The sequence below is a fragment of the Danio aesculapii genome, chromosome 23 (assembly GCF_903798145.1).
Source record: "Danio aesculapii chromosome 23, fDanAes4.1, whole genome shotgun sequence".
Taxonomy (NCBI): domain Eukaryota; kingdom Metazoa; phylum Chordata; class Actinopteri; order Cypriniformes; family Danionidae; genus Danio; species Danio aesculapii.
Window position 1 is genome coordinate 12,379,279 of NC_079457.1, and position 27,186 is coordinate 12,406,464.

Genomic DNA, 27,186 nt, shown 5'->3' on the forward strand with positions numbered 1-27,186 from the left:
AAATGTGCATTTAGGAACAAAAAGGTTGCACATTGAACAATATTTAGATAGATTGATAAAAATTAAATAAATAAATACATTAAATACATTTTTAATCTCCTTTGTTGTCAATGTTGTTCTAATAGTTGCAGAAATGGCTTGATAATGCATTTCTTTTGCAAATGCAGCACTACATGCCCTCCAGAAGCTTATGCGCCCTGTCTGTATCACAGAAGTGCAACATTGTTTTCCAGAACCTTCTCTCTAACTGTTCCTTGCTTGTAAACTGATCCTCCAAGTACAATCACTGAAAACACATTGAGGTAAAGTTGGTTTTATATTCGTTCAGTGACAGCTCCATACATTTTTTACCATGGTACTTTAAATATATTCCAACTGAAATCACATGCAAGTATAACATTAAAACAACATTAGCACTATTTAATTGACTGTGAATAATGTACTTTGTACTTTTGTACAGGTTGTTGGCTGCTAATATGATTACACCATTTAAGAATACTTTTCTGAAATTATATTATTTCTGAATGTGCAAATATAAAACCAACTTTACCTCAATTAAAAACACCAAAGAGACAGAAATCCAGTCTTTTACCTGTATCCTGCTGGAGGGTAAAAACTAAACATTTTCCAGAACTCTCTCATTAACTGATCCCTGCTTGGTGGAATAATCTTCCCAACTCCATCTGAAATTAAGTCATGACAATACTCAAGATCCTGAAAAATCTTCCATGAACACTTACCTGCACCACAACAAGAAGAAAACTGAAGCAGGATTTCCAGAGCAAGAATCTTACGTTACCTCGTGTTTGTTCTTATAATTTCTGGTCAAATAAGTGATATTTTAGGCTAATTTGTTTATTAATACTCTTCATACTTATCTTTTATGACCTATTCAATTCAGTTAATCAGAAATATTGCACCTTTTTGCCTAATAACTCATTATCTATGTAAATTAGCAACTTCCACGCGATTTTCCCGGGGTTTGCTGTTGTTTACATCTGAGACGAGCGTCACGAGTATGACCGCGTGACGTAAATGCAGGCGCAAACCAGTGGAAATCCAGAACCTTCTGTTGAAGACAAATGCGTTTACGACCTAAAATGTAGTAATAAAAATATAAGAAACGTGTTTCAGTGAAAGAAAATAATCGCGTTGAGGGGAACATTTCTCTGGAATTCTCTAACATATAAAATCAATTGGAAAAAAGCTTGGCTCTTACCTTACAAATTGTGTGTTCCCAACTAGGTTAAACATCTTGTTACACAAGATCTACTCCACAAACTAGATTGTATCTAAATTTGGTAATCCTAATTCATATTGTCTTCTGTAACTCAATCGAATCGATTGATCATCTGATTCATCCGTCTTTTTTACATCAAAATGGAAGTTTAACATTGATTTTTCCATGTGTGATATAATTTGTTACTTTTCTCATGACAAATATAACAGAATTTATAGGCAATCTGTTTATTTTAATGGGTAAATATTATATATTTACAAATGTAAATCTTCTTCATCATTACCTAATTTGCAGAATTTTCTTTGTGACAAATAAATTACTTACAAAATGTTTTTGTAAAAAAGTTAAAAAAAAAAAAGTGCTAAAACTGAAATTTGATAAGGATTTTATAGTTTGCCTCTGTATTTTATTTTATAGTTTGCCTCTGTCTTATTTTATTATTATGTTTTTATTATTAATTTCCTTGTTTATTATTGTACTTGATGTCATCCATTGTTATGGTTAATATGATTGTATGGTTAAAACACAATAAAAAAGAACAAATAAAATCCAGAACCTTCTCGCTCACTGTTCCTTGCTAGTTGAATGATCTCCATCCTGAACAACTAAATAACCTTAAGAATATTATTATAAAGAATATCTCACATACTAACTACTAAGAAAAAGGAACTTTGTCGGTTAAACATGGTTTAATGATCTTCCCAACCTTACCTGGAAAGAAGACAAAATCCTTGTAAATGTATATCTTCTGTGAGAAATTAACTGCATAGGCTACATAACATGTAAAAAAAATTTTCCCTGTTCTACACTCACAAAAATAACTCATTGGTTGAACTCAATTTAATTGAGGGCAGGATTTCCATTTAATAAATTTGTTTAGCACCAACTACAAAACAACTATTTATCATAGGCTGTAAAAGATATTTACAAAATAAATGCAATCGAGTTGGTCCAACATGATTTTATCAAATCAAAGTTTAAATACATTTGTACTTTTATTTAACTTAAACTCAAAGGTCCGATAATATCATGTATGTCTACTATATGTCGTACATTTCGAAGTCTCTTCGTTTTATTTTAAGCTATCCTAAATTAACTAAAAGATGGTCATGACCGAAAGGACAAGATCTCAGATAAATGCGGCCGAAATTAGTTTCCTTCGCAGGGTGGCAGGACGTACCCTTATAGATAGGGTGAAGGGCTCTGTCACTCGGGAGGAGCTCGGAGTAGAGCTGCTGCTACTCCACATCGAGAGAAGTCAGCTGAGGTGGCTCTAGCATCTGTTTCGGATGCCTCCTGGACGCCTGCCTAGGGAGGTGTTCCAGGCATGTCCAACCAGGAGAAGACCTCGGGAAAGACCCAGGACATGCTGAAGGGACTATGTCTCTTGGCTGGTCTGGAAATACCTCGGGATCCCTCTGGAGAAGTGTCTGGGGAAAGGGAAGTCTGGAGTTCTCTCAGACCTCTGCCCCTGCGACCAGGCCCGGGAAAAGCAGTTTTAAGAAATAAATGAATAACTAAAAGAGACACTTTTTAAGCACATTTCATGAGTTACATATACAGTTGATTGAGACTGATCTCAGAACTAATTTTAGGACGGATATTGCTCACTGAGCAAAGCAACAAACTGCATTTTTGTTAATAAAGCTGCCAACACCTAAAGCATGGGTGCTTCTGCAGGGTGGTAATCTCAAAACTCAAAGCATTACATGACAAACTTCTAAACCTTCAAACTAAAGTGAAGATTAAACTCTAACAAGTCTTTTTATTAACTTTAAACACCTAAGATTATTTTTATTGTCAACATTTCCCTCTCTTAATTCAATCCCACGCAAAGCATATTGGGAACTACAAATCCCCTAACCAGGTAGTTGGACCAACACAATTCCTTCATGTTGTCCCAACACAAAACGCTTAAATTAAATTAATGGTTACCAAGTTTAAGTGGACTGAACATAAAACAAATAAACTGGCAAAAAAAAAATACAAAAATTTTGTTGTTTCAGCTCATTTCAAACAGGTAACAGCGGTATTGTCGTATTCCTCATTTGTAAAATGCTTTGAATAGCCGCCTGCTAATTGAGTCTATGTTGAGCCTAAAGAATCTCATCTCAAATAGGCCTAATTCAACAAGTAGGTTTTTTGCTATTAATAAAAGTTGCAGCAAGTAGCAACAAAAAGCAGCTTTTGTTTAAGGCTGCAAACTGTTTGACATCTTGGGGCTTATTTTTACTTTGAGGGTCACATTGAGATTACAGGCTCTTTGCCCAAGCTGAGCTTCTTTTAATGAGGAATGAAGCTGGAAAATGTTTTCATGTGATATCAGTGGAGCTGGACATCTGACGCGTTTACAAGCTTTCTTTCTTAACCGGGTCAGTGGTCATAAGCACCTTACACCTATTTTTTATGAACATTTTTTTAACCCCCGCCACTTCCATCATACAAAAAAACTGTGTTATGGTGCTAAAACAAGCATGCATGTGTTAACTTTGATGTGTAATGCAAACTAAGAGGAAATTGAGTCAGATTTACTATTGTCGGCTGGTACAAAATCAGAGTCATGCCAGATCAAGAATGGCTGACTATAAGAACAATGGAGTCTGTTCATTCACTCTGAATACAGCAAGAATGCTGTACAGTCTCTGAATACTAATGCACAGAGGTTAATGGGTGCATCTGTGCACTATTTTGATGAAACTGAAATATAAAGATTATAATATAAATGGCGAAATGCTCTTAAAGGCATCGTTCACCCAAAAATGAAAATTTACTCACTATTTACTCTTTCAAGTGGTTCCAAACCTTCACAAGTTTCTTTCTTCTGTTGAACACAAAAGATTATATTTTGAAGAAAGCTGAAAGTATATAAAACAAATACACTACCTGACAAAAGTCTTGTGGTTGATCCCAGTTTTAAGAGCAACAAATAATGATTTGACTTCTAGTTGATCATTTGGAAAAGTGGCAGAAGGAAGATTTTTCAGATGAATCATGTTGAACAGCATCACAATCATCACAAATACTGCAGACTTACTGGAACCCACGTAGACCAAAGATTCTCACAGAAATCAGTCAAGTTTGGTGAAGGAAAAATCATGATTTGGGGTTACATTCAGTATGGAGGCGTGCGAGAGATCTGCAGAGCGGATGGCAACGTCAACAGCCTGAGGTATCAAGACATTTGTGCTGCCCATTACATTACAAACCACAGGAGAGGGCAAATTCTTCAGCAGGATAGTGCTCCTTCTCATACTTCAGCCTCCACATCAAAGTTCCTGAAAGCAAAGGTCAAGGTGCTCCAGGATTGGCCAGCCCAGTCACCAGACATGAACATTATTGAGCATGTCTGGGGTAAGATGGAGGCATTCAAGATGAATTCAAAGAATCTTGATAAACTCTAGTCCTGCAAGAACGCTTTCTTTGTCATTCCAGATGACTTTATTAATAAGTGGTTTGAGTCATTGCAGAGATGTATGGATGCAGTCCTCCAAGCTCAAGGGAGTCATACACAATATTAACTCTTTTTCCACTGCAGCAAGACTTTATATTCTATACTGGACATTATTTCTGTTAAGTGACAAGACTTCTGTCTAAGCAAAGTCAGACCTTACTGTCCTAATTAAATAATTAAAAATGAAGGCATGATCATATTTTATTTTGGTAAAATAAGTGTAATCTAGAGGCCTTTGCCTTTCATATAAGCCACTTCTGATACCAAATGATCTACAAGAAGTTATTGTTCCTAACTTAGATAGCCGACAAGACTTCTATTTGTTGAGGTTTACAGCATTTTAAAAAAATCTTTTGTCTTCAACAGAAGAAACTCATAAAGGTTTGAAGCAAGTTAAAAATGAGTAAATGACAGAATACATTTTTAGATGAATTTAATCATCAAAAATAATGCCTAATGCATAAATCTGCTTCACTTCAGCTTCATTATCGACTGCGCAAAACATAAAACATGTTAAAAAATAACATAATAGCAAAATCCAAATGAATCCAGATAATCTTCAGGGTTATACGTGCAAATAAAACAATAAGTCCAAAAAAAAAAAAAATGTCTGGAATGGAAAGTTAATCAGGATTACAGCACTTGTGACTTCTTGGTTTACCCGGATTTTGGCTTTTTGGCATCCTTTAAATAAAAAACAAAACAGATTTTCATTCTCTAAATAGTCACATTCAACATTCCTGGGTTTTATTCTTGTATCTCTTTATTCCAGCACTGAATTCAAAGGCAAACCATGAAGGTGTTGACATCAGGTGGAAGCAAAACTGGTCAATTTCTGTCTTATAAAAATCTGAAAAGTGGAATTTACTGCAAGAAGAAGAAGCATGAGTAGAACGTCTGTCACATTATAACAATTTACACTGCAATCGGTAAGAAAAACACCCACAAGTTATGTTTCTCATAAAACATTACTGTACATCAACCACATTTATAAAAGGAACAGAGTTCACAATAAAATGCAAACCTTAACTTCAGACAAGAAACACCCCGACAGTTCAGTTCAAAACCTGAGAGTTCATGTGGTACCACTAAAACAGAGAAGAAAAAAACAAAACAAACAAAAAAATCAGTATATACATTTGATAAAACGCTATATTCTTGAGACGGAGGTACACAGAAAATACAGTGGTGACATGAATTGCATTAGACCCACAAAAACGCCTTCAGTCTTACCAAATCAAGCGAACACTAAAACTAAAACATGATGATAAACCTTCAGATTCCATTTAAAACAGGAACGGGGAACAAGGAGTGCATTGTATAGGGAAAATATATAGATATATATGGCAAAACTGTGAAATACAGATCTTTCATAGCTTATAGTGTGTTTTATATTATTTCACAATGTTCCTGTGTCCTCATCATCAACAGGCACGATCAGGAAAAAGATTAAAGTATGGACGAATCCCTGCTAACATTGCAATAAGAAAACACACAACATTAAAGTAAAATTTCATGCTTCCATATTTTGTCGTTGTCTGTATATTGATTAATGAAAGTCATGCCGTTGATTCAGTTACACAGAATGCGAACCATAGTAATCTGCCTATTGATGACACCAAAATATAAGCAAGATATGAATGTGAAGACAAAACTAGACGATTGGGTCGAAATATTCAGCACTCATCAGATTGGACGGTCTATTGGCCACCAAAATGAGCTTGATAAGAGTTAGGCCAAACAAAATACAAAGAGGTGTTTCAACAAATAACCAAGAACATGCTCATTTTGAGGATTTAAAACAGCCAAATAACAAATGTGAACCCAGAGGAACATTTTAAGCCTTATTTAAAGAGATAGTTCAGCTAAAAATGAAGGTATTTTAAAAATCGTTGAAATACAAATGTCAAAACCCAGTGAATGTGCACTTTAACAATAAAAAAAAGTCCATGAATAGTTTCTGTATTGATGTTTTCCATTTATTTATGGTTGTGAATTGCATTATTATATATATATCGATCTCTGCTGTCGAGTTTTAATGTTAAAAATTCAAGTCTAGGATTTAACAAAGGGATTTTAGTAGATTGAAACAATATACTGTATAAGACCTAATATATATATATATATAGACAAATATATAGACAGATATATATAATAGAATAAACAGAGATGGAAATAAGTCTGTAAAATAACAGAATACTGGCAGTTCATCACAAGGTTTTTGTACTGTATTTACAACAGCAATCCAGACAATATATAACTTCAAACTAGGGCTGCACAGTATATCGTTTCATATATATCGCAATGTGATCATTCGCAATAGTCACATCTCAAGCATACGCAATGTGGAGTCTGGATTATAATTCGTCATGTGCATGTGTTTTAGATGCATTAAAAGCATTCAGGCATAATAAATTGTACCATTTGTAACTTTAACAACGATTAATATTATTGACTTATTTTTATCGTTCAGTTACTGTACTTGAATACCTTTAAAACGATGAAACACTTTGTCAGTTGTATCTTTTTCTTGATTCTATTTATGGATTATTTCCTGATTGTTATGCATGAAAATCCTCACAACACATGCATACACAGAAATGCACTGCAAATAGCCACATCGAAAATGTGCCGGGAGACCCCAAAATGTTCATATATTCGATTTTATGGAGATTCACTCCCACTGCTGAATCATCCTAATCACTCTAACATTCGAAATTCTTTCCAAATGGAGATATTAGTAATAGAAGTTATCTGGTTAAAATGTACTCGCATCGCGATATATATTAGGGTTGTCATGATCCAGTATTCCATTTCCCGCTAACATTTGAGCTGTTGAGTACATTCTTAAACGCCACTGTTTTGCCATTGTGTTCACGTGCTCAACAGATATGACTGTGATTGGCTGTGAAGGTTATCAGTTCACCAAACTCACCGCTGTTTCCTGAATGTATACACAGATACAGAGACACTGGAGCGTTTCAAAGTCACATCGATCAGCTGGCTTGTCTATATACTGACTTATGAGCACTGATGAATGGCGGCTTTAAAATGCTCCAGTGTGCAAACAGTGTGTAAACAGCGTTGAGTTCAGTGTAGCGATGACCTTCACCGCTAATCTTCTGTTGAGCATGTGAACACAATGGCATAATCAGCACTGTTTAAGTACGTGCTCAACAGAGCTCAAATGTTAGCGGGAAATGGACGATTTTAAAATGTCAGTACCGGCTGGTAGCAAATTCCAGTATCGTGGCAACCCTAACACATCACAAAATACAAAAAAACATTGCAATGCTCGATTTGTCTAATATTGTGCAGCCCTACTTCAAACTATTTTAAAAAAATCACTTTTTTCAAACTTTTCAACATTAACATCAGCTGTTGGAGGAACAATCAAGGTCCTATATTGCAATTCAAAAGCATAAACAAACAGAAGGAAAAACAAAAATATGTAAATCTGTTCATTTACGGGGTGTGGGGTCTTTACACCATTGACAAAAATCATTTTTTGTTTTGTGCATAAAAACATTAAAAACAGTTGATTAAACAATGACAATTATTAATTTGTGGTGAACCATGCCTTTAAATCATAAATAGGGCCAGACGGAATCTGTGGACGGATTTCTGCAGAATTATTTTGGGAGTATCATAACTAAAGCCTTAATATGTGAAATAAAAAATAATATCTTTTAAATTTTTATTTAATGTTTAAAATGAAAATCCAATTAGATTCACTTTATTTGGTCAACAAAGCAAGTCTCTCATATATTGACTAAAAGACAGAAAATATTACTGGACAGACTGCATTGTACATAAATCATATTAATATTTTCATATTAGTCAATAATATTACTGTAATTAATTTAAAAACGGAATAAATATAGATTTACACACATTTACTCAATTAAATAAACAGAATGAATGATGGGCTAAAAATCTGCAGAAAATCTGCGCACGCAGATTCCGGGTGGGCCTAATCATAGGTCTCAAACTCAATTCCTGAAGGGCCGCAGCTCTGCACAGTTTTGCTTGAACCCTGATCAAACACACCTGATCCAACTAAAGAAGGTGTTCAGGACTCTTTTGAACACCTCAATTATTGGGATAAGCTGTGTTTGAATAGAGTTGGAGCAAAACTGTGCAGTGCTGCAGCCCTCCAGGAATTGAGTTTGAGACCCTCATAGGTAAAAAAAATATGTTTTACTGTTGTGTTATTCTGCGTTAATCAAAAAAATAATAATAAAATAAAATTCACAGACAAAACACACCAGTTCCACTAAAAATTGGTTGAAACAGGTTTCATCAGATTACATTTTTGTCCATCGAAGGGGCTGAGAGGCCATTTACAAGTCAGTTACATTATAAAATGCCAAAATAGACTCATATGAGATAGCATTTGGGTTTGTGCTGAGAAAAACAAAAACAGAAATAAAAGGATTAAACCAGTTTAACGAACATTAATAGTCAGCATGCTCCCTAGTGGCTCTACAAGTGTCAAGTTGAGGGTTTGAATGCAGGCATATACCATATATGAACCTAAAAGACCATTTTAGACATCATATTTAAGAAGATATTTCATCCAAAAAAGATTTCTAAGAAACGCTGGGATCCAATAACCACCAAGGCCTAATGATTAAAATGTTTCGGCTTACTAAATAATGACAATATTAATTTGCTGATGAAGTATCCTTATAAAACAGGTCTCGAACTCAATTCCTGGAGAACTGCAGCTTTGCACAGTGTTGCTACAACCCTGATCAAACGCAGCTGATCAGGGTTGGAGCAAAACTGTGCAGAGCTGCGGCCCTCCAGGAATTGAGTTTGAGACCCATGCTATAAAACATAGGTACGCTGGACAAAAAGTATCACAAGTTCAATATGAATCATTCATAAATACAGAAAGAATGGATGTGATTTGCAAGTAAACCAATATTTGTCATACTACTTGTACTTTCAATCATTTCTGTCCATCACAGATTCATTTAAGTCTGAGGGCCCATTTATAGGTCAGTTACATTAGGAAAAAACTGTCTATACATGAAGAAGCTGAACTGAAATAAATAAAAGGATGTAGAGAGTCCAACATACTGCTGTGTATAGTGTATTATAAATGAGTGTGATATTCGACAACCATTTAAAACAATGACTGCATCAGCTTCAGAGGCTAGAACTGTAAGTCTAGTGATCATATCTTTCAAAAACGATTCATTTTCTTAATTGTTTTTTTCTTTTAAATAGTCGTCAATTTTCATCATTAATAGAAAGTAAAAAATATTTACCAAACAAAACAAAAACGCAGCTATTCGTAATTTTAGGAACGCATTATGATGCAAATATTGGTGATTTGTGTTTGTGTGCGTGTCCATTTCTCATGACGCGCATCAAGTAAATACAGACTGGGAAGCAGGTTTACTTACAACAGTATAAAAATAAATCCAGATATCGTCTGGAGACGCATTCAAGCAACGACTGCTAATAACTATGGATTTAAAAGGCTAATAATAAATACCATACTCCATAAAAAAAGACACATATATATCGTTAGCGAGACTTAAATCCATACATAAAACATTTTCCATTTTGCATTCAAGGTTACACTTTTTTTTTCTTTTTTAAAGAGGGCCGCGAGTCCCTCTCATTCAGTAATACATACCCTTAATTCCATTCTGCTTTTCTGTTAGCGCGGATATAAAAGTGAACAACATCAAAAAAATAGTAGTATGTACAATTATTTTTTTCGTTTCAATAAATAACATTTTTGCCTTTTTTTTTTGCAATATTTTGTTCTACTTTAACATTATTGCCACAGATGGGGTGTTGTGAACGCACTCGCTTGCGCACGCACACACACACACAAAGACGCAAGACAACATTAGGGCAATCTTTTTCCTTTGCCTTACATTACTCCGCTGTCAAACGCAACATCACACTAAAGTTAGGCGCACACAGGACTCCCATAAGCACTGATTTGATCAGCATGTGTGGACGGATGATACGAGCGCTTTATTTGGGCAATGGAGGCAGAGGTGGAGGTGGTTCTGAGGGTAAAGGTGGCGGCTGTGCTCCTCCGCGAGCGCTGCTGCTATAGCGAAACTCTCCGTATTGAGAGCGGTAGTCAAATATCTGAGGTTGCGCCGGCTGGACGCCCTGCGCACTGAGCAGCGAGTTCAACATGTCAAAGGTGTCCTGGTACTCGTTAGACTGTCCGGCCGTGTTGTGACCGTTTGTATCCGCTTTGTCCGTCTTGGAGTGCGAATAGTTTCCCTGATGGTGCAGCGAGGGAAGGATGTCGGGCATCACATGAGACGGCACTCCAGGGAGCGTGGGCAACTGAAATGAGTTTCTGGATGATTTGCTGACTTTTGAGGATGAGTGGGTGCTGGCGGAGGAAGGATCTGGCATGTGGGTTCGTTTTCGTGACATCGACGATGAAGAGCTCGTCCGCACTGAATCACCTGAGAGCTTTTTGCTACTTCCTGAAGCGCCGGCCGAGTGTTTTTGTGCTGAGGATGAGGAAGACGATGCTGAGAGGGAACCCGTGCTGGAGGAGGAAGAGTGGTGGTGGTGGTGGTGATGATGGTGGTGGTGGTTGGATCGCTCTCGGTGTTTTTCACGACTTTTCCCATCTTCTCCGGATCCGCTTCGCCTGTCTGGAACCCGAATGCGCACTTTGATGTCCTGGTCTGATCCGCGGCTGCTGCTACTGCTGCTGTGGCTGTGACCCCCGCCGGACTGACCTGGCAAGTTCAAGTTTGGCACATCAGCAACATATGGATATTTCATGACAAGATCAATGTAAAGTTGAAGTCAACTTAATAGCCCTGCTGTGAATTTTTATTCTTTCTTTTTTTAAATATTTCCTAAATGATGTTTAACAGAGCAAGGAAGTTTTCACAGTATGTCTGATAATATTTTTTCTTCTGGAGAAAGTCTTATTTGTTTTATTTTGGCTAGAATGAAAGCAGTTTTTAATTTTTAAGAAAACATTTTAAAATCTATATAAATATAAATAAAAAATAAATAAAAATATCTAGTAAAATATTATTTATTGTCATCATGGCAAAGATAAATAAAAAAATGATTAGAAATGAGTTATTAAAACTATCATGTTTAAAAATGTGTTGAAAAAAATCCATTAAACAAAAATTTGGGGGGAAATATAAAGAGGGGGGCTAATATTTCTGACTTCAACTGTAAATAAAAAACATTTTGCAATAATAACTTCAAAAACAGCATCATAACAATAAGAGATAATACAAGATAAATAAAATTACATTACAAATTTACAATAAAACATAAGTTATAATGTTTCCGTTAAACTTTTGATAACTTAAAATTCATCCTGGGATAAGGGGGGACATTTTTGGATGTAATGGGATTGCTGTTGTCAAACAGGCAATGACTAAGGCCCAATCCCAATTCTACTTAGCTTGAAGGCGTAGGGCTAAGAGGAGAGGGTAGATACTTATTCGAACTGAGATTTTTCAGGACCACGCTCGAAACCAAGGGGTAAGAAAATTTCCCAGAATACACCTGCCACAACGGTAGCAAAGCTGCACCCGGAAGTAAGGAGATGCACAAATTTGTATTGTTTTTGTCATTATTACAAATTTTTACAACAAACAAGCATATGTTTTATTACATTCATAAACGCGCTCATGTTTTACCATCATGCTTTTTTTTTTAAAAAAAAAAGAAAAATGCTAAAATAAAATAAAAAGCTAAATTTCGCTATCTATAATCCATAATCATAACTCCTGTATAGTAGTCCCACAACATTTTGTCACTCGATGACACTCGAATACCCTGTCAGAAAAGTCTAGTGGCTGGGAATGAGCTTTTTACAGTGTCTGATGTAATGTTAATGTTGTTGTGTGTTTACATAGATGAATATGGCCACTGTGTAAATGCACAGTACAGTTATGATCATATTGCCAACATTAGATCGTTATGATAACATAATATACCCCTTCAGTGATTTCCTGAAGATAAATAGAAAAAAAATAACAAAACTGGATTAACTAGCAGTCACGATCGTCTGATTTTATATGAAGTAAAAGATCGTGATGACATATGATGATGTGTGCTGGCGCTGTAGTGCTGTCCCATTTCTTAGAATTAATTTTGAAGCCCTTCCCCTTCACACTGTTTGAAGCGCCATGGGGAGGAAGTAGTGGTACAAAAATAGAATTGGGATTGGGCCTAAACCTCAAGATTTGCACTTATTCATAAGTGATTTTAGTTTTTCTATAAGACCTTGTATTGTTAATTATTACATTTCTTTGTTTAGTTCTGCTTGTTCCTTTTCCTTATTCTTTTCTCCTTTTATTACTGTGACTATATTTGCTTCTGCTACAGAAATCTCTGTATATGCTCACTGTGGATACTAAAACAGAAAATGTTTAAAAAATAATTCTTAAAATGTTGATAAACAAAATCAAAGTACTCCGTATAAAAATTGTATCCATAAGTCTTTAAAATGCCACATTCTAATCAGGGATGTGCTCTAGCTATCAGTTAATCAATTACTCTACCGTGATCGATCATGTACACAAAGATTTTAAAAGTTTTTCCCCCAGTTGTAACAGCACATAGGGCAGCGCCTTTAGCACTGATTGGTTAGCTTGCCACAGGATTCATCAAAAGACGTGCGAAGGGAGAGAATTATGGCCTTAAAGTGATACTTTTAACACTTCTCTGTCAGCACAATAAGAAAAAAAGAGTCACAGACAAAAGAAAAACAATTAAAACAACATCTGTTAAAATTCCACGTTGAACGTCCACACTTTTCTGTCATACTGCCGTTTTATCAACAACTGCCTGTTCTACACAGCACAGACCTGCAAATCAAATGCATGAAGCAGAAAGCACTGGACCATCCGTTCAGTGCATGTATACACAATCCTGAGGACAGCCTACCTGTGGCGGATATGTGATGAAATTTCACGCCTATGAAGTCAGCTGAGACTAATGCAGAGAAAACCTAAAGTATAAATCCAGTTTAAAGTACAGATATGATTTTCTAAAAGGAACAGGATTGCCATTTGTTCGACCGCTCAGTCCTGCAGGTTTTATGCAAAATAATTCCTGTGTCGCAAGAAAGCTGGCGAGGGAATGCTGACCTCTAATATTAAATGTGAACTGAGCCATTAAGAACAAAGCATGCGATTGTGCAGATGCAAGCTGTAATGTTACATCTGTTATGTTTCAAAGTCATCTGATCTATCATGTATTCAGTTTATAAGCAAAAAATTTACTCTTCACACCTGAGCAACTATTCCTTTCTAGCTGCTTCTTCTCATAATCAAAGTGCTAGTCATGTGTTCTTGGTTTCATGGATAGGATTTCATATCATATTTCTAACATTAATTGTCATAACTGATCAGATTTTTTTAATTATATCCATTATGGTCATGTTGGCACAATTAAACGATTCATGCTTTAAAACTTTTTTTTTAAACATATCAATGATCGAAATGAAAATTATTCCAAAATGGCCATCCTTAAATCTAATAAAATATGCCTATGGTTATAGAAGCTAGGCAGTGGTTAAATGTTGGTGGTATATCATTAATCAACAAATACAAACAAGTCAACTGACCTGGCACAGGTAAGCGCATTTTTATGGAACTTCGCTCCGATCGCTCATCCAGCGGGATCTTTAAGACGATTGGGGATGGGTTGTTGGTGTCTGAGGAGCTGGTCTGTTGGTGGTGATGGTGTTTATCTTTCCTCTGCTGGTTCATTAGGGCCTGGGCGGCAGTGGCGTATCCTTGTTTCACACTTGCCTCCATGTTCTTCAGCTCCCGCTTCTGTGCCGCCAACTCGTCCGCGTGCTTGGCCCGATACTCGCTCAGAGAGACTTTGGCGGGTGCGTGGAGCTCGTTGGCGGTGGGCTGCTCTTTGCTGGGAGGCTGCCAGTGTTGAGCGGAGGCTGCGGCACTGTGCTCGTCTGCACAAGAGTCCATGGAGGAACCGGAGGGTGGAGCGGAGAGGCTCGTCAGTCCTGCCAACGTGCTGTCGGACGACGACATGGAGATCATGTTCATGATGGCTTCAGACTGATCTCCATCCTGCACTTTCGATTTCTTGGCAGTTTGACCTGCAGCCTAAAGAGCAACAAATGAGGAAAAATTAGAAAGATGCATTTGGATTGTTAATGTATTATGTAAGTTTTACACCCAGTGACTGAACTAGATATCGCACGCCTGGTTCAAAACACATGCAAACGCAGGTTGCCAGATTGACGTCATCAACAGCCTGACTATTGAGCCTAAAGGCTGATTTAAGTCGTGTGCTAAATAAAATCAACGGCAGGCGATAGAAGGGATATTTATCATATTAAAAGGAGTTTTTGTCCTAACCAACATCTGAAATTAATATTTTAGAAACGACTTTCTATTTTTCACAAAATTTACTTCTAAAAGCAGCAGCAGAACTTCAGTGCAAAGCAACACATATCAGTGATTCAGCATCTACATTCAATAATGTTAAAGAGGTTTAATATGTATTAATTAGATTAGAAACAATTTGGTTGGACTGCAGTGAGTGCATATTCTGTGCTTCTGAATGGCTGTATTTACATTTCTGCCATTTTTCATCTGGTGCAACCAGTCCAATTGCTTATCACAGTGTATCTCCTCACGTAACGTGTTATTAGGACACGGGGTTACAATGAAACCTGCTCGCCTAATGTTTACGATCATAATATTTATATTATTTGTTCATTAATAAACACATCATGTGGAACTCTGAATCCGTGTCTCATTTCGGAGTCTGCTACTGTCCACCAGAGGTCACATTGCGGTCAAGGACACACACTTTCAGAGCCTTCATGACTGAATGAATGAAATATGCTGTTTTCCACCAAGGCAACCCTGGGTGCTAAAATATAACTGGCTAAACCGGCATTGGGTGGGTTAAAAGAACCAAAACAAAAACAGCCGTTCCAGCAAAATTATCTGACTTCAGCATTGTTTTTCAGAAAAACAAGACTGTTCACTTAGCATGTTTCTTAAATATCTGCAAACATTTTACGGTATTTTTATGCTTTAAAAGAGTCAAAAACTTACATCCAGCACCTTTAAAATACACCAGAAGTATGGGCTAAGATTTTAAAGTAACTAACTTTCTACAAAAAAATTCCTGACAAAAGTTTTGTTTCTGTAAAAATACAGTAGTCAATATTTGAAGGGGATCAAAACTTTAAAATTGTCCTGTGGTACAATACTATTATACTGTATATAGTACTATTATACAGTATATAACACTACTATACTGTGGTATAACCATATTCAAGATATTTATCTTCAGAATTTGTATAATTTTGTCATTCATTGTTCTTGCGTTGATATGCATGTATCCTGAGCTCCTGATAAAACACAGAAAATTCAGTGTGTTTGTGCGCACACTTGGTGAATAAAGATCATTCAGATTCTGTTTTAAAACTACCTAAATAAAAGTTTTTGATTCACTCATCACCACAACGAATATTTACAACATTGATAATAATAATAATAATTGTTTCTGATACAACACAATTCTGAATTTTATGTGACACTAATGAATGGAGCATAGTCTTCAATTGTTTACACACTTCAAAACATAGTAAATTTTACTCTAAGGTAAAAATACTTGTTTGTAATTTTTGTTGAGTTTTTCTTTTACGTTTTTAAAGATGTTCACAACTCTACTAATCCTTCACAAACCTCTGAACTGTACTTGCTATCCAATACAAAGAAGTTATCTGTAAATGAATGCAGAAACTGAGGCAAAGCTACTTACTTTCCAGTTTCTGGTGCGTTTTAAGCGGCTGGGTGTCTTTTCCAAGATCTGCAGGAACTCATGAGTGAGCTCTGTGAAGTGAGAATTCATTTATTAGCATTAGTCACTCAATATTTATAAAATTAATTCATAAAAATGAAAAAAAAAAACATGCTACATGTACATACCATCCAACAGCTCAAGGGTCACAGTGGGGTCAACATACTGCCACCAGTGTTTGCCATCTGTGGAAACGGGAATCTCCCAGTTGGACCATTTACAGGCCAGATGAATACAAACACAAGCTACAATTGGTGGACTATACTGCAGACAGAACGTAGTCAAATGAAGACTGCAAAAACACAAGAAAAAAAAAAAAACATATATTTGAGAAATCATTAATAATCTTGTATTATTCTTGTATATTACATCTGACATTACTTCTACATTAATTCAATTTGCCAGTTGAAGGTTAATGTAAATTTAACCTCACACTTCTTGCATACAGTACAAATCGTGTACTTGACTTTGCTAGTTTACATATTTGGCAGAAAATGTATTAAAATAGTAAGGTAATAGTCTTAAAAGCCGACATACCTGTTTGTTGCCATGAAATATGAAGTCTGAGCCAAATCCTTACTCGCTGGAACAATAAAAGGAAAGCTCATGATCAGACGTGAAATCTGTGAGCTTGGTGTGCTAGACGTACCCTTTACTGAGCAATACGAAGCACAGTTTAGAGTGAGCAGCTGGTTCTCACCTCGCACAAGCTGGGTACACTTGACAACATGTGTGTGAGGATGATCAATGGTGATCTCAAAACCTGAAAGCAAGAGAGCAGATGAGAGAGGGAGAGAGAGAGAGACTATTTTAGCTTTTCGTCTGAACTGTAATGGCTCCTTAGACATGAAGCCCCACACACAATCTACAGGATGAGTGAGTGAATCACAAACATGGGTCTTCCTGCGCTCGAGCGGCCAGAAATCTGAGCCAAGCTCCATGCAAGTGGCCTGTGGGGCGATTTGGTTATAGTCAAAATGCTCAGACCAGAACACCATTACGAACATGAGAACAGAATTTTCCAAAGTCAAAGCGAAATAAACACTTGAGGGTTATCATGATAAGATGTAGGCAGGTATGATTACCAGTGAAATAATCAATTTAATATACTATAAATCGTCCATCATAAGAAAGGGTAAAATTCATATGAATTAGTACTAGAACAATGATAAATATTGGAAAGCTGCACTCTAATAAAAGTAGAAAGCTAAGCAACAATAAAAATCATCTTTTTCCAGTCAGACAGATAAACTGATTTATCTTATAGACCATTTCAATTTGGTAATATCACTGGCCCATGATCATTTCCTGCTTGCTGTCAAACTATTTCGTAACTGTAACAAGAGGCAATTCAATCATATATTAACGTTAAAACAGCTGTCATAACATTATCAATATGTGGACATTTCTGCATTTTTGGAAGCTATGGAAATTAAAAATGTAATACAGGAATTAGGTTAGCTCCATTGTTATTGTTTACATCCCTCAAAATGGTCTATATATGGGTTGAAGACATCAGAATGTGTCCTGGTTATTTCAGTAATCACAATTTTCAATTATTTAGATAAGGCACCCATTAAAATGTCATTCAGTGTAACAGTTTATATGAAACAAATCTTAACAAATTTAGAAGAATCATTTGATGAATATATTACATGTTGAGAACATAAAATGGTACTTTTAAAGATCTCGATGCAGCTCTAAAATGCTTTATTTTTGGTAATCATTACTTTCATGACCCACTGGGTTTAGGAAATTAGTATGCTACTAAATGACAATGGATCAAGAGTTTTATTCTGATTTTTATTTATATTTTTAAATTAGGGCTGCACAATATATTATTTGGGCATTAATATCGCAATGTGTGAATTCACAAAAGTCACACTGCTAGATATGCAATGTTGAGTTGGGATTGTAGAGGACCAGAAACCACAGGTCAAAACACACAAGATTTGTTTAGAGACTGTACAATTGAACCATAATAGAGTGAAAGTTTATAATCTGCATGTGTTTTAAGGCCTGTGACTATGTGAGCATTTTAAGAGACTTTAAAGCATTTTAGTTGTGCATAAAGAAGTTTAATAAAGATTATTTTTGTTGAACAATTTACATGATGAAGACTATGCAGTGTTATTTTACATTTGATTATGCAATTTCTGTACCCGAATACTGTTAGACTCTCTCCAGAAAAAGAATAAAACAGGTTTTATTTTTCTTTAATATTTGCTCCATTGTGTTCATTTATGACTGTAGTTTGTTTATTATATGTATATAATAAATTACATTAAGATATTTATATATCACTCCCATACAAAATCATTCCCATTAACCTAAAGCAGTGTTTCTCAACCACATTTCTGAAGGACCACCTGCTCTGCACATTATCCAAGTCTCCTTAACCAAACCCATCTGACTCAGAACATCAGAGACTGAAAAACCTGTAATGGGTGTGACAAAGGAGACATGCAAATCATGCAGTGCTGGTGGTCATCCAGGAACGTGGTTGAGAAACACTGATCTAAAGCAATTACTTTGCATATAGAGCTATTTAAGTCATCTGGTGAAATTGAATTTATATCGCAATACAAATCACAGTAAAAAAATGTTGCAATGTAACATTTTTCCAATATCATGCAGTCCTAATTTATTTATTTATTTATTTATGTGTGTGTGTGTGTGTGTATATATATATATATATATATATATATATATATATATATATATATATATATATATATATATATATATATATATATATATATATATATAAATAAAATACCAAAAGCTGAAACATAACCTGATGCATTAATAGCATTTCATGCTTTCTATTGAAAATGTGTTTGATGTGCAGTAGCGAACACTAAAATGGGACATCTCGTCTTTGACCCATATATAGTACGAAAATAAAACTTATTAGTGTAAACTATTATTTCCTGTCTTTGGCAGTCAGGCATTTTAAGCAGATTGAGGCTGACACTCGTATATAAGGCTGGTACTAATATCGCAGAAAGATTGGTACTGTTCCATGTAGGCCTGTCACAATAATCAATATATCGACTTATCGTACAACATGTGGACATGAGCTCAATCATTTTTGGTGATGCAATATATATCCTGCATACATAAACAATTCTAGCAACATTTTAGCTGATTGTGCAATCTCTATCAATTTTAGAGGTGCGAGTGTCAGTATGGTTAAAAAAACCACTATATTATTTACTTTAGTATGTTTTCATGTGGGTGTCTGACAACTGAAAATTGATCTGGTAGCAGATATCACAGCCTCTGTTATTTTTTTACCTTGCACTTTTTTTGTTAACATTTTTTATTATTATTTATTTAGGATATCCGTTTTCACATTCTGATTCTAATGCTTAATTATTAAATTGTTAAAATGGCTATAATTAAATGAAGAATAAAAGAGCGCAGAAGAACGCACTTGCATTGTTAATATTGACTAATATTGCATTGATGATATTGTATCGTTTTTTCATTCTGGCATTATATAATAAGTACCATAAAATGGTCCTAAAATGACAATAATATAATTTATTGCAATATATTTTGGTGCAATATATTGTACGACAAAAAAACAGATATTGTGACAGGCCTAGTTCCACGTTTTTAATTTAGCAGCAAAACTTTTGGCATCCTAAGTGTAGTTGTCAAGATTATACTCAGATTAGCACAAAAATCGAAGGCTTTGTAAAAACTACAGAAAGGGTGAACGGCCAGATTGGCATGGCATTGAATTAGAAATGACAAAAGTATGACAGTAGTGATGATGCTCAATAGTCCTGTTGACCCCTGTGAATTATCAGTGAATGGGAACAAATGTGGTCATTGGTGCATCTCTCTAGCATGGTAATTCACTGACCCATTCTCTCCTCTCCAAACTTACCCAGGGTCTGGAGTATTATGCTCTCAAGAATGACCAGGTCTTGGGCTTGTTGCAGGTATGTCTGAGATTGAGAGGACAGGCAGGTTACTCACATGGTCTCTTGGTCATGGACTACACGCTCTCATCACATTACTAAGACCCTCTTTTTGACCCAAGCCAATGAGCATCTTATCAAACAACTGTACACTCATCGGCTCATCAACAAATGACATTGAGAGGTATATGAATGAATCTAACACAACAGAATGAGGATTACACATATCCAACCTAAGAAGAAAAAAACTGTATCATTTAGGCAGAAAAAAAGGATAATATGTGGGTTACACGACCTGTTCAAAAGAAAAGCAATGTTACTGCTTCTGCTGCTTGAGAATAAAGGGCATTTACATGACACTGATTCAACTCAGAAAATGTTTATACATTTAGACAGTCTATTTACATAGAGCAGCATATCAGGGGCCTGTAAATTGGTTTCAAGGTGAACATTTTTAAAAAAGGTCAAATTATTGTATCTGCGTAAATGACGAACACAATTTTGTGTGACTTCATGTGCATACGTATAATGCATGGTTTCCGCTAGTCATTCTTCCATGGCGGGGCACCACACCAAAATTCATCCTGCCATGGCTACATTACAGCCTCTTTTTCAAAACATTCAGTCGTTGTTTTTTAAGGTAACTGAAATGTAACAGTGCAAACTTTTCTGTAATTGTAATAGTGCTGTGCGTTATTTGTTTAACCCTTTAAGGTGACATGCTGACTGACTGACAGGGCTGCGCAATGTGTGAGGCCAGCAAACATGACGTAGCCTTCAGTTAAGATGAACACAGTTTCCATAATTATCCTTTAGAGATCAAGGTCTATGGTGCTGCATACAAAAACTTGATCTTGCTGGCGTTTATAGCCGTTTTTCTCTTTACTTCAGGACACATCAATGCCGCTCTGTAGGTCTATGGGAGACATTCATAAATATTCCTAGCAAATCTAATAAATGCTGGAGACATACTTGTTACATAAACGCACTAAATCGCACTTCAGCAGCGTTAATTTGAGAGCGCACAAGAAAATCTGCACTTGAGCAGCGTATATTTGTAGGTGTGCAAGACATTTTGTGCACGAACAGAGGAAAACGGCAAGCAAGCAGAGATTTGCATGCTCGTTTTACATAAATGCGATCTCGACTTGTAATACTGCACTCATGACATTTGTCATCGAAATAACGCAATATGTAGTTGGTAGATCTGCCACCATAGCTGGAAAAAGTCCTAGAGGAAACACTGTAATGTGTTCAATCTACTGCCCTGTATGAGTACAGCCAAATTAAAAGTAACAGATGCGTAATGCTTCATTTTTCTTATTTTCACAGATCTATGAAAACATGTTGTTTTGACTATGATTGGCTGTCTGAATGCAAAACATTTCAAATAGGAATGCTCCGGTTGATTGGCTGGAAATCAGTATCGGCTGGTAATCACATTTCATGACTCAGTCGGTGACTGCTAAAACTGGCCAATCTCATGAACTGATCACAGTTTGACTTAAATAGAGGAATCCGGGTTAGCATTAAAAGTATTTCCAGTGAAAACAAAACACCCCTGAAGAAACTCGACAAAGAAAAATATAGAAGCCCCCCTGACAGCGTGCATTTCGGAAGTGTTAAGACCCTTGCACACCAGGACACTTTACGTTTGCGTTTATCGTCAGCGTTTTGAGACTTTTTTCAGGATTCATATCAAGCGATTTTCACTGGCGTTGAGCAGAAGAGTATGCGAAATCACTCCTTGACGTTAGAAGGTGCTACACAACTTTAAGCTTCTGACACCCGCTTGTAACACAGAAGACGACAAAGTTGACACACTTGTTATTATGGATGGTTCAAGTAGCAGCTCCAGCTCTAGCGATGAAGAACTAATTATTGTTCACCAGTGCAATAAGCAGCTCCATATTCATATCACCTCGGGGCATCTTCTTCAATGTGCGCTCTCATTGACAGTTTTGCGAGTGAGCGCCTCTAAGTGCTGTTTACTGTAACTTCAGCAGCTCCGTGCACGTGAACAAACGTGCCAATCTGATTGGTGGAGAAGGTTGACACAGTGTGTCAAAACCAAAAAAACGAGCATGAGGTGTTTCTTTAAAAATTATGCTTTTACACCTGGCATTTTGCGCGTTGGTGTGCACGATAACATTGGCGCCCTTTATTTAGTCACAAGGCGTTAAACGTCGACGGAAAACGCGAGCAGAAAGCGTTATGTTGTGCACGGGCTTTAACAGTCAGCGCAACACAAACAGAAACCAGAAGTATAAATGCACAACTGCATGCAAGTCATGCGCCATGGGTTATGGCGATCACTCAATGCAGAAGTATAATTCAGTCTTTAAGTGTCATACTTGGGGAAAGGTGCTTTATTTATGCAATGGCACAGTTAAAGTCTAAAGCATCGGAATCGGTACTTAGTATCAGCCGATCATGACATTTTTGGCGGTATCGCCGGAGCATCCTAATTTTTCAACGAAGGAAAAAAAAAAAAACTGATTTTAGTAGACCATTGTCATGTAAATGTACCTGAAATTGGATTACCTGAAATTTTTGATTAGTTGATATAAACTTCTCTGACCTGGTATCACGGAATTATAAATTGTTGGTCAATTAAATAATTTAGACGAAACAACTACAGAATAGTTACATTCAGAAACAAAAATAGGTGAAAAAGACAGCACTCACTCAGGACTCTAAAAAATTAAAGCAAGTCCACTCCCAACAACACTATCATTATTACTTTAGTTTTATAGTTTAGTTTTAAAATATAATTGAATGAATTCAATGCTGTACAAAAAAAAAAGGCTAAACTACATGCAACTAACCCTAAGCCAAACTATTTCAAACCCTATAGTAAATACACGGTTGTTAATTATCGTCACTCAGTACTTAAATACAACTAAACTCTAACAGCAACACCTTAAAATTAAGTGCACACAAAAGATCAAGTAACATTTAAACAAATAACCTAGACAAAACCAATGGTTTTTAAGGCCATAATCCAAAGACAGTACAGTATTACTTACATCACTCCTGGTGTCTGGTGATGGGTCCTGAGGATTGAGACACGCATGGGTCACCTTAATCACATGCTCCAGCTTACGGGGCTGTTCCTCCACCTTCGCTGCTAAAAACAGAGCTGCAGGAGCAATCACCTGAACAACACAGGACATAAAGAGGTTATTATCCTGTCCAATGCAGCCAGCATGTTTTATTTGAAACGCTTATATTAAAAAAGACACGTACATTCCGGTGGAAGCGAGTGAAGGACTGGACCATGTAAAAGCGATGCATATACACAATGGCAGTGTTAATTGTGAGTTGTGACCTGAGTGTCCAAAGTTAAGGATTGTAATACATTCAAATAGAAAAACTAAGCATTCCAATAGCATTTCTGTCCAATATACCATGTAAAACATGACATTGTCAGTCATAGATTCATATTACCTAAGCCTCTGGTAGTTTAATTTCAATTAGAGATAACATAGTATCGATTCATTTGACACTTTAGCGCCACAAAAGTTAAAAGTGAAAGTACTCACAACGACGAACAAGAAAAACGAAAATGGCTGTTTTTCATTCATCTAAAGCACATTAGTAACCTAAAATAAAGCCGGAGAGCTCATATTTCATCTGAATACTAAATGTTATGTTACTGTAACAGAGCCACCCTGGAAAAGGGAAAATGAAACTATGCTGATTTCTATATTACCATATATTTTGGAAATGGCATAAATGACACAAACACCTCATTTTAGAGTATAAACAAATGGTGTAATGAAGTAAGCAGAGTCAAATTCATAGTGGGAATGGCTGTGACACCGGCTACGCTATTGTTCAATAGCAGAGACACCTCCAGCTAGGCCTTGAGGCCTACACCAAACCAAAAAAGAAACGCAAAATTGGGACATTAATCCTTTATTCCGTTCGCCTTAATCCACAAGATTCACAATAGAAAAGGCGTGTATACTAGTAGACCCGTTTTAGGTCATTATAACGCTGAAATTCAACACCACTCGAGCCGCCCAAACCGGCGTCAGTCTCCTCGGAGCAGCTGCCGAGACCGACGCCTGCCTAACTGAAAAAGATACACGTTGAGCCGCTGTCCCATGTCCTGCAGCAGGTTAGCAGCTTGCTGTCGGTACGAGAGCTCTTTGTCGGGATCAAGTCCCGCTCGGCGAGATGGGCTGTTTTCGATTTGTTCGCGCGTGAAGTACCATTTATTGTTATTTAGCGAAGGCGAAGGGAACGTAGCCGCCATTACTGAGAAGGACAATGTTTTAAAATCTCACTGCGTCACAGGAAGCGCGTCATCGCTGGCTGGAATGCGACTGCGGCGCTGTTGGACTTAACCCATTCACGTCTGAATAGTATTAATAACATTGTATATGAATGTACAATTACTGATCAAAACCTTTATATATATATATAGTTTGGGGTCAGTAGGATTTTTAATGTTTTAAAATAAGCTTCTCCTGCTCACCAAGGCTGCATTTTTAAAATTAAAAACACAGTACAAACTGTACAATTATGAAATGTTGTTGCACTCTAAAATAACTGTTCAAAAGTAGTTTGTAACTCAATTTATGAATTTATGATTTTAAAAATGAATTTTCTGCTTCATTACTCCAGTCTTCAGTCACACGATCCTTCAGTAATCACTCTAATTATTATTAATAATTATAATTTATTACTATATATTAATAAAGCAATAATGACTGAAGTAATAATTTCATTTAAAACTACATACAATAAGAAAGCAGTTATTCAAAATTGTAATAAATATTTAACATTTTTTCTTACCTTTAATAAATGCTGCCTTGATGAACAGAATAATTTTATAAAAAAAACATAAAAAAAACTGACCCCAAACTTTTGACCAGTAGTGTGTGTGTGTGTGTGTGTGTGTGTGTATATATATATATATATATATATATATATATATATATATATATATATATATATATATATATATATATATATATATTTAAAATATAAATATATTGAAATTAATTTTAAAATACCAAATACCTCAGTTTTACATGTATCAAATAAAACTACAAAATACAGCAGCCAAAAATGTATCATAATAAAATACTGTATTTTGTATGTTAAAAATACAAAATACTTTACAAGGGATCATGACATTTCTTCACAAACCTTCTATCAATAGGCATATTCGATCAATCTCTTCACCATTAAATTGACTTAGGGAAGTAAACTGTGTTTGACAGCAACAGCATTTCTCTGAGCAAGTTTAATTCAGCTTCTCGGCCAACTTCTACTCTTGCACATGAGGAGGTATTCATAAACCTTTGTTATGCTTTCAATTTAAGATAAATTTTGTACAAATTTCATACAGAAAGTCCTGTCTTGAAGATGATCTCTTTAATTACTGAAAAACCATGTAATGCAGATAATGAGTTGGAATATAGTACTATATTTCTCTATTGCGTTTCCATCCATTGGGTGGCCAGGAAAATTGACACCATCTCTTACTGTATATTTTAAAATAGTGATATATGATGAGTTTTACTTTAATAAATATAGATTGTTTTTTGCAATTGTACTCTTCAATACACATTATAAAACATGATATTTCTATAAAATGGAGTTATCAGTTTTTGCAAATAAACTCTTCACATACATCCTGCTGCTGCCGTTTAATGGGCGTCTGGAGTTTTTTCATTTTTACAAAAATATACATGCCAGAGGGTAAGTTTAAATAAAATACAAATATAAAGAATGTACATACATAAAAATAAAATAAATATATTATAGAGTTCACAAATTTTTGAAGTGCGTAGGGCTTTCTTATTTAGTGAGTCTGATACTAACACAAGCATATTTCAGTCATCAATACCTTAAAATTTGGTTTCTTATTAGTAAATTTACATTAATGAATCTAAAATTTTGTTAACATTTATTTCATTTTCTTTTCGGCTGAGTCCCTTTATTAATCTGGGGTCGCCACAGCGGAATGAACCGCCAACTTATCCCTTCCAGCTGCAGCCCAGTCAGGGGCGGATTGGCCATCTGGCAATTCTAGCAAATGCCAGAAGGGCCGGACCATTTTTTAAATGTGGGCCGGTCAGTTTATTTTATTTTAAGTTTTTTATATGTATTGTTTGTACATGCAGGCATCTTTTATCTCTTGCAAGATGTGAATATGATGATGATAATAGTAATAATAATAATAATAATAAATGTTAAGCATTTGGCCTAATCGGCAACGACCAGCTGGTTTCGAGACGGGCTGACCCAATCAGAAGTTACGCGGACATAATCAAAATCTAGCAAGCATGTCAAACAATCAGTAAGTGCAACACAAGCTAATTGTCAGAGATGGACTGTAAAAATGGAAAGGCGGTGCGGAAAAACTGCAAAAAAATGGCTCTAACATCAGACGCTGCCAAATGCATAAAATGAACTGAAATATTCTTGAAAGGGGGAACGCGGTGGCGCAGTGGGTAGCGCTGTCGCCTCACAGCAAGAAGGTCGCTGGTTCAAGCCTCGGCTGTGTCAGTTGGCATTTCTGTGTGGAGTTTGCATGTTCTCCCCGTGTTGGCGTGGGTTTCCTCCGGGAGCTACGGTTTCCCACAGAAGTCCTAAGACATGCGCTATAGGTGAATTGGTAAGCTAAATTGTCTGTAGTGTATGTGTCCGTATGAATGTGAAAGTAAATTGGTGTTTCCCAGTACTGGGTTGCAGCTGGAAGGGCATCCGCTGCGTAA

General features: G+C 36.0%; 1 protein-coding gene across 2 annotated transcripts; it reads right to left on the reverse strand.

Annotated features, from left to right (window-relative positions):
- Positions 1 to 8,506: 8,506 nt before the first annotated feature.
- On the reverse strand, positions 8,507 to 24,731 carry ccnt1 (cyclin T1). 2 transcript variants are annotated; one of them, XM_056449600.1, is made up of 10 exons: positions 24,544 to 24,731; positions 23,699 to 23,780; positions 23,479 to 23,607; positions 20,416 to 20,476; positions 17,215 to 17,277; positions 17,052 to 17,097; positions 16,643 to 16,806; positions 16,476 to 16,546; positions 14,293 to 14,800; positions 8,507 to 11,428 (listed from the first exon to the last, which is right to left on the reverse strand). In XM_056449600.1, exons 1-10 carry the CDS (start codon positions 24,711 to 24,713, stop codon positions 10,695 to 10,697), a joined length of 2,028 nt encoding a protein of 675 aa, XP_056305575.1. In that variant the 5' UTR covers positions 24,714 to 24,731; the 3' UTR covers positions 8,507 to 10,694. The 2 variants fall into 2 exon arrangements, with proteins under 2 accessions (XP_056305575.1, XP_056305574.1); XM_056449599.1 differs by having other exon boundaries at positions 17,052 to 17,277; positions 24,544 to 24,721.
- Between the last annotated feature and the right edge of the window lie 2,455 nt (positions 24,732 to 27,186).

What these genes read in the sequence shown, in the direction of transcription:
- ccnt1 (XM_056449599.1), bottom strand. Translation starts at nt 24,713, where the DNA reads ATGGCGGCTACGTTCCCTTCGCCTTCGCTAAATAACAATAAATGGTAC. An exon ending in CACCAGACACCAGGAGTGAT is followed by an intron (nt 20,477 to 23,478) that starts GTAAGTAATACT and finishes TCTCAATCTCAG; the next exon opens with ACATACCTGCAACAAGCCCA. An exon ending in AATGCGCTTACCTGTGCCAG is followed by an intron (nt 11,429 to 14,292) that starts GTCAGTTGACTT and finishes TGAACTTGCCAG; the next exon opens with GTCAGTCCGGCGGGGGTCAC.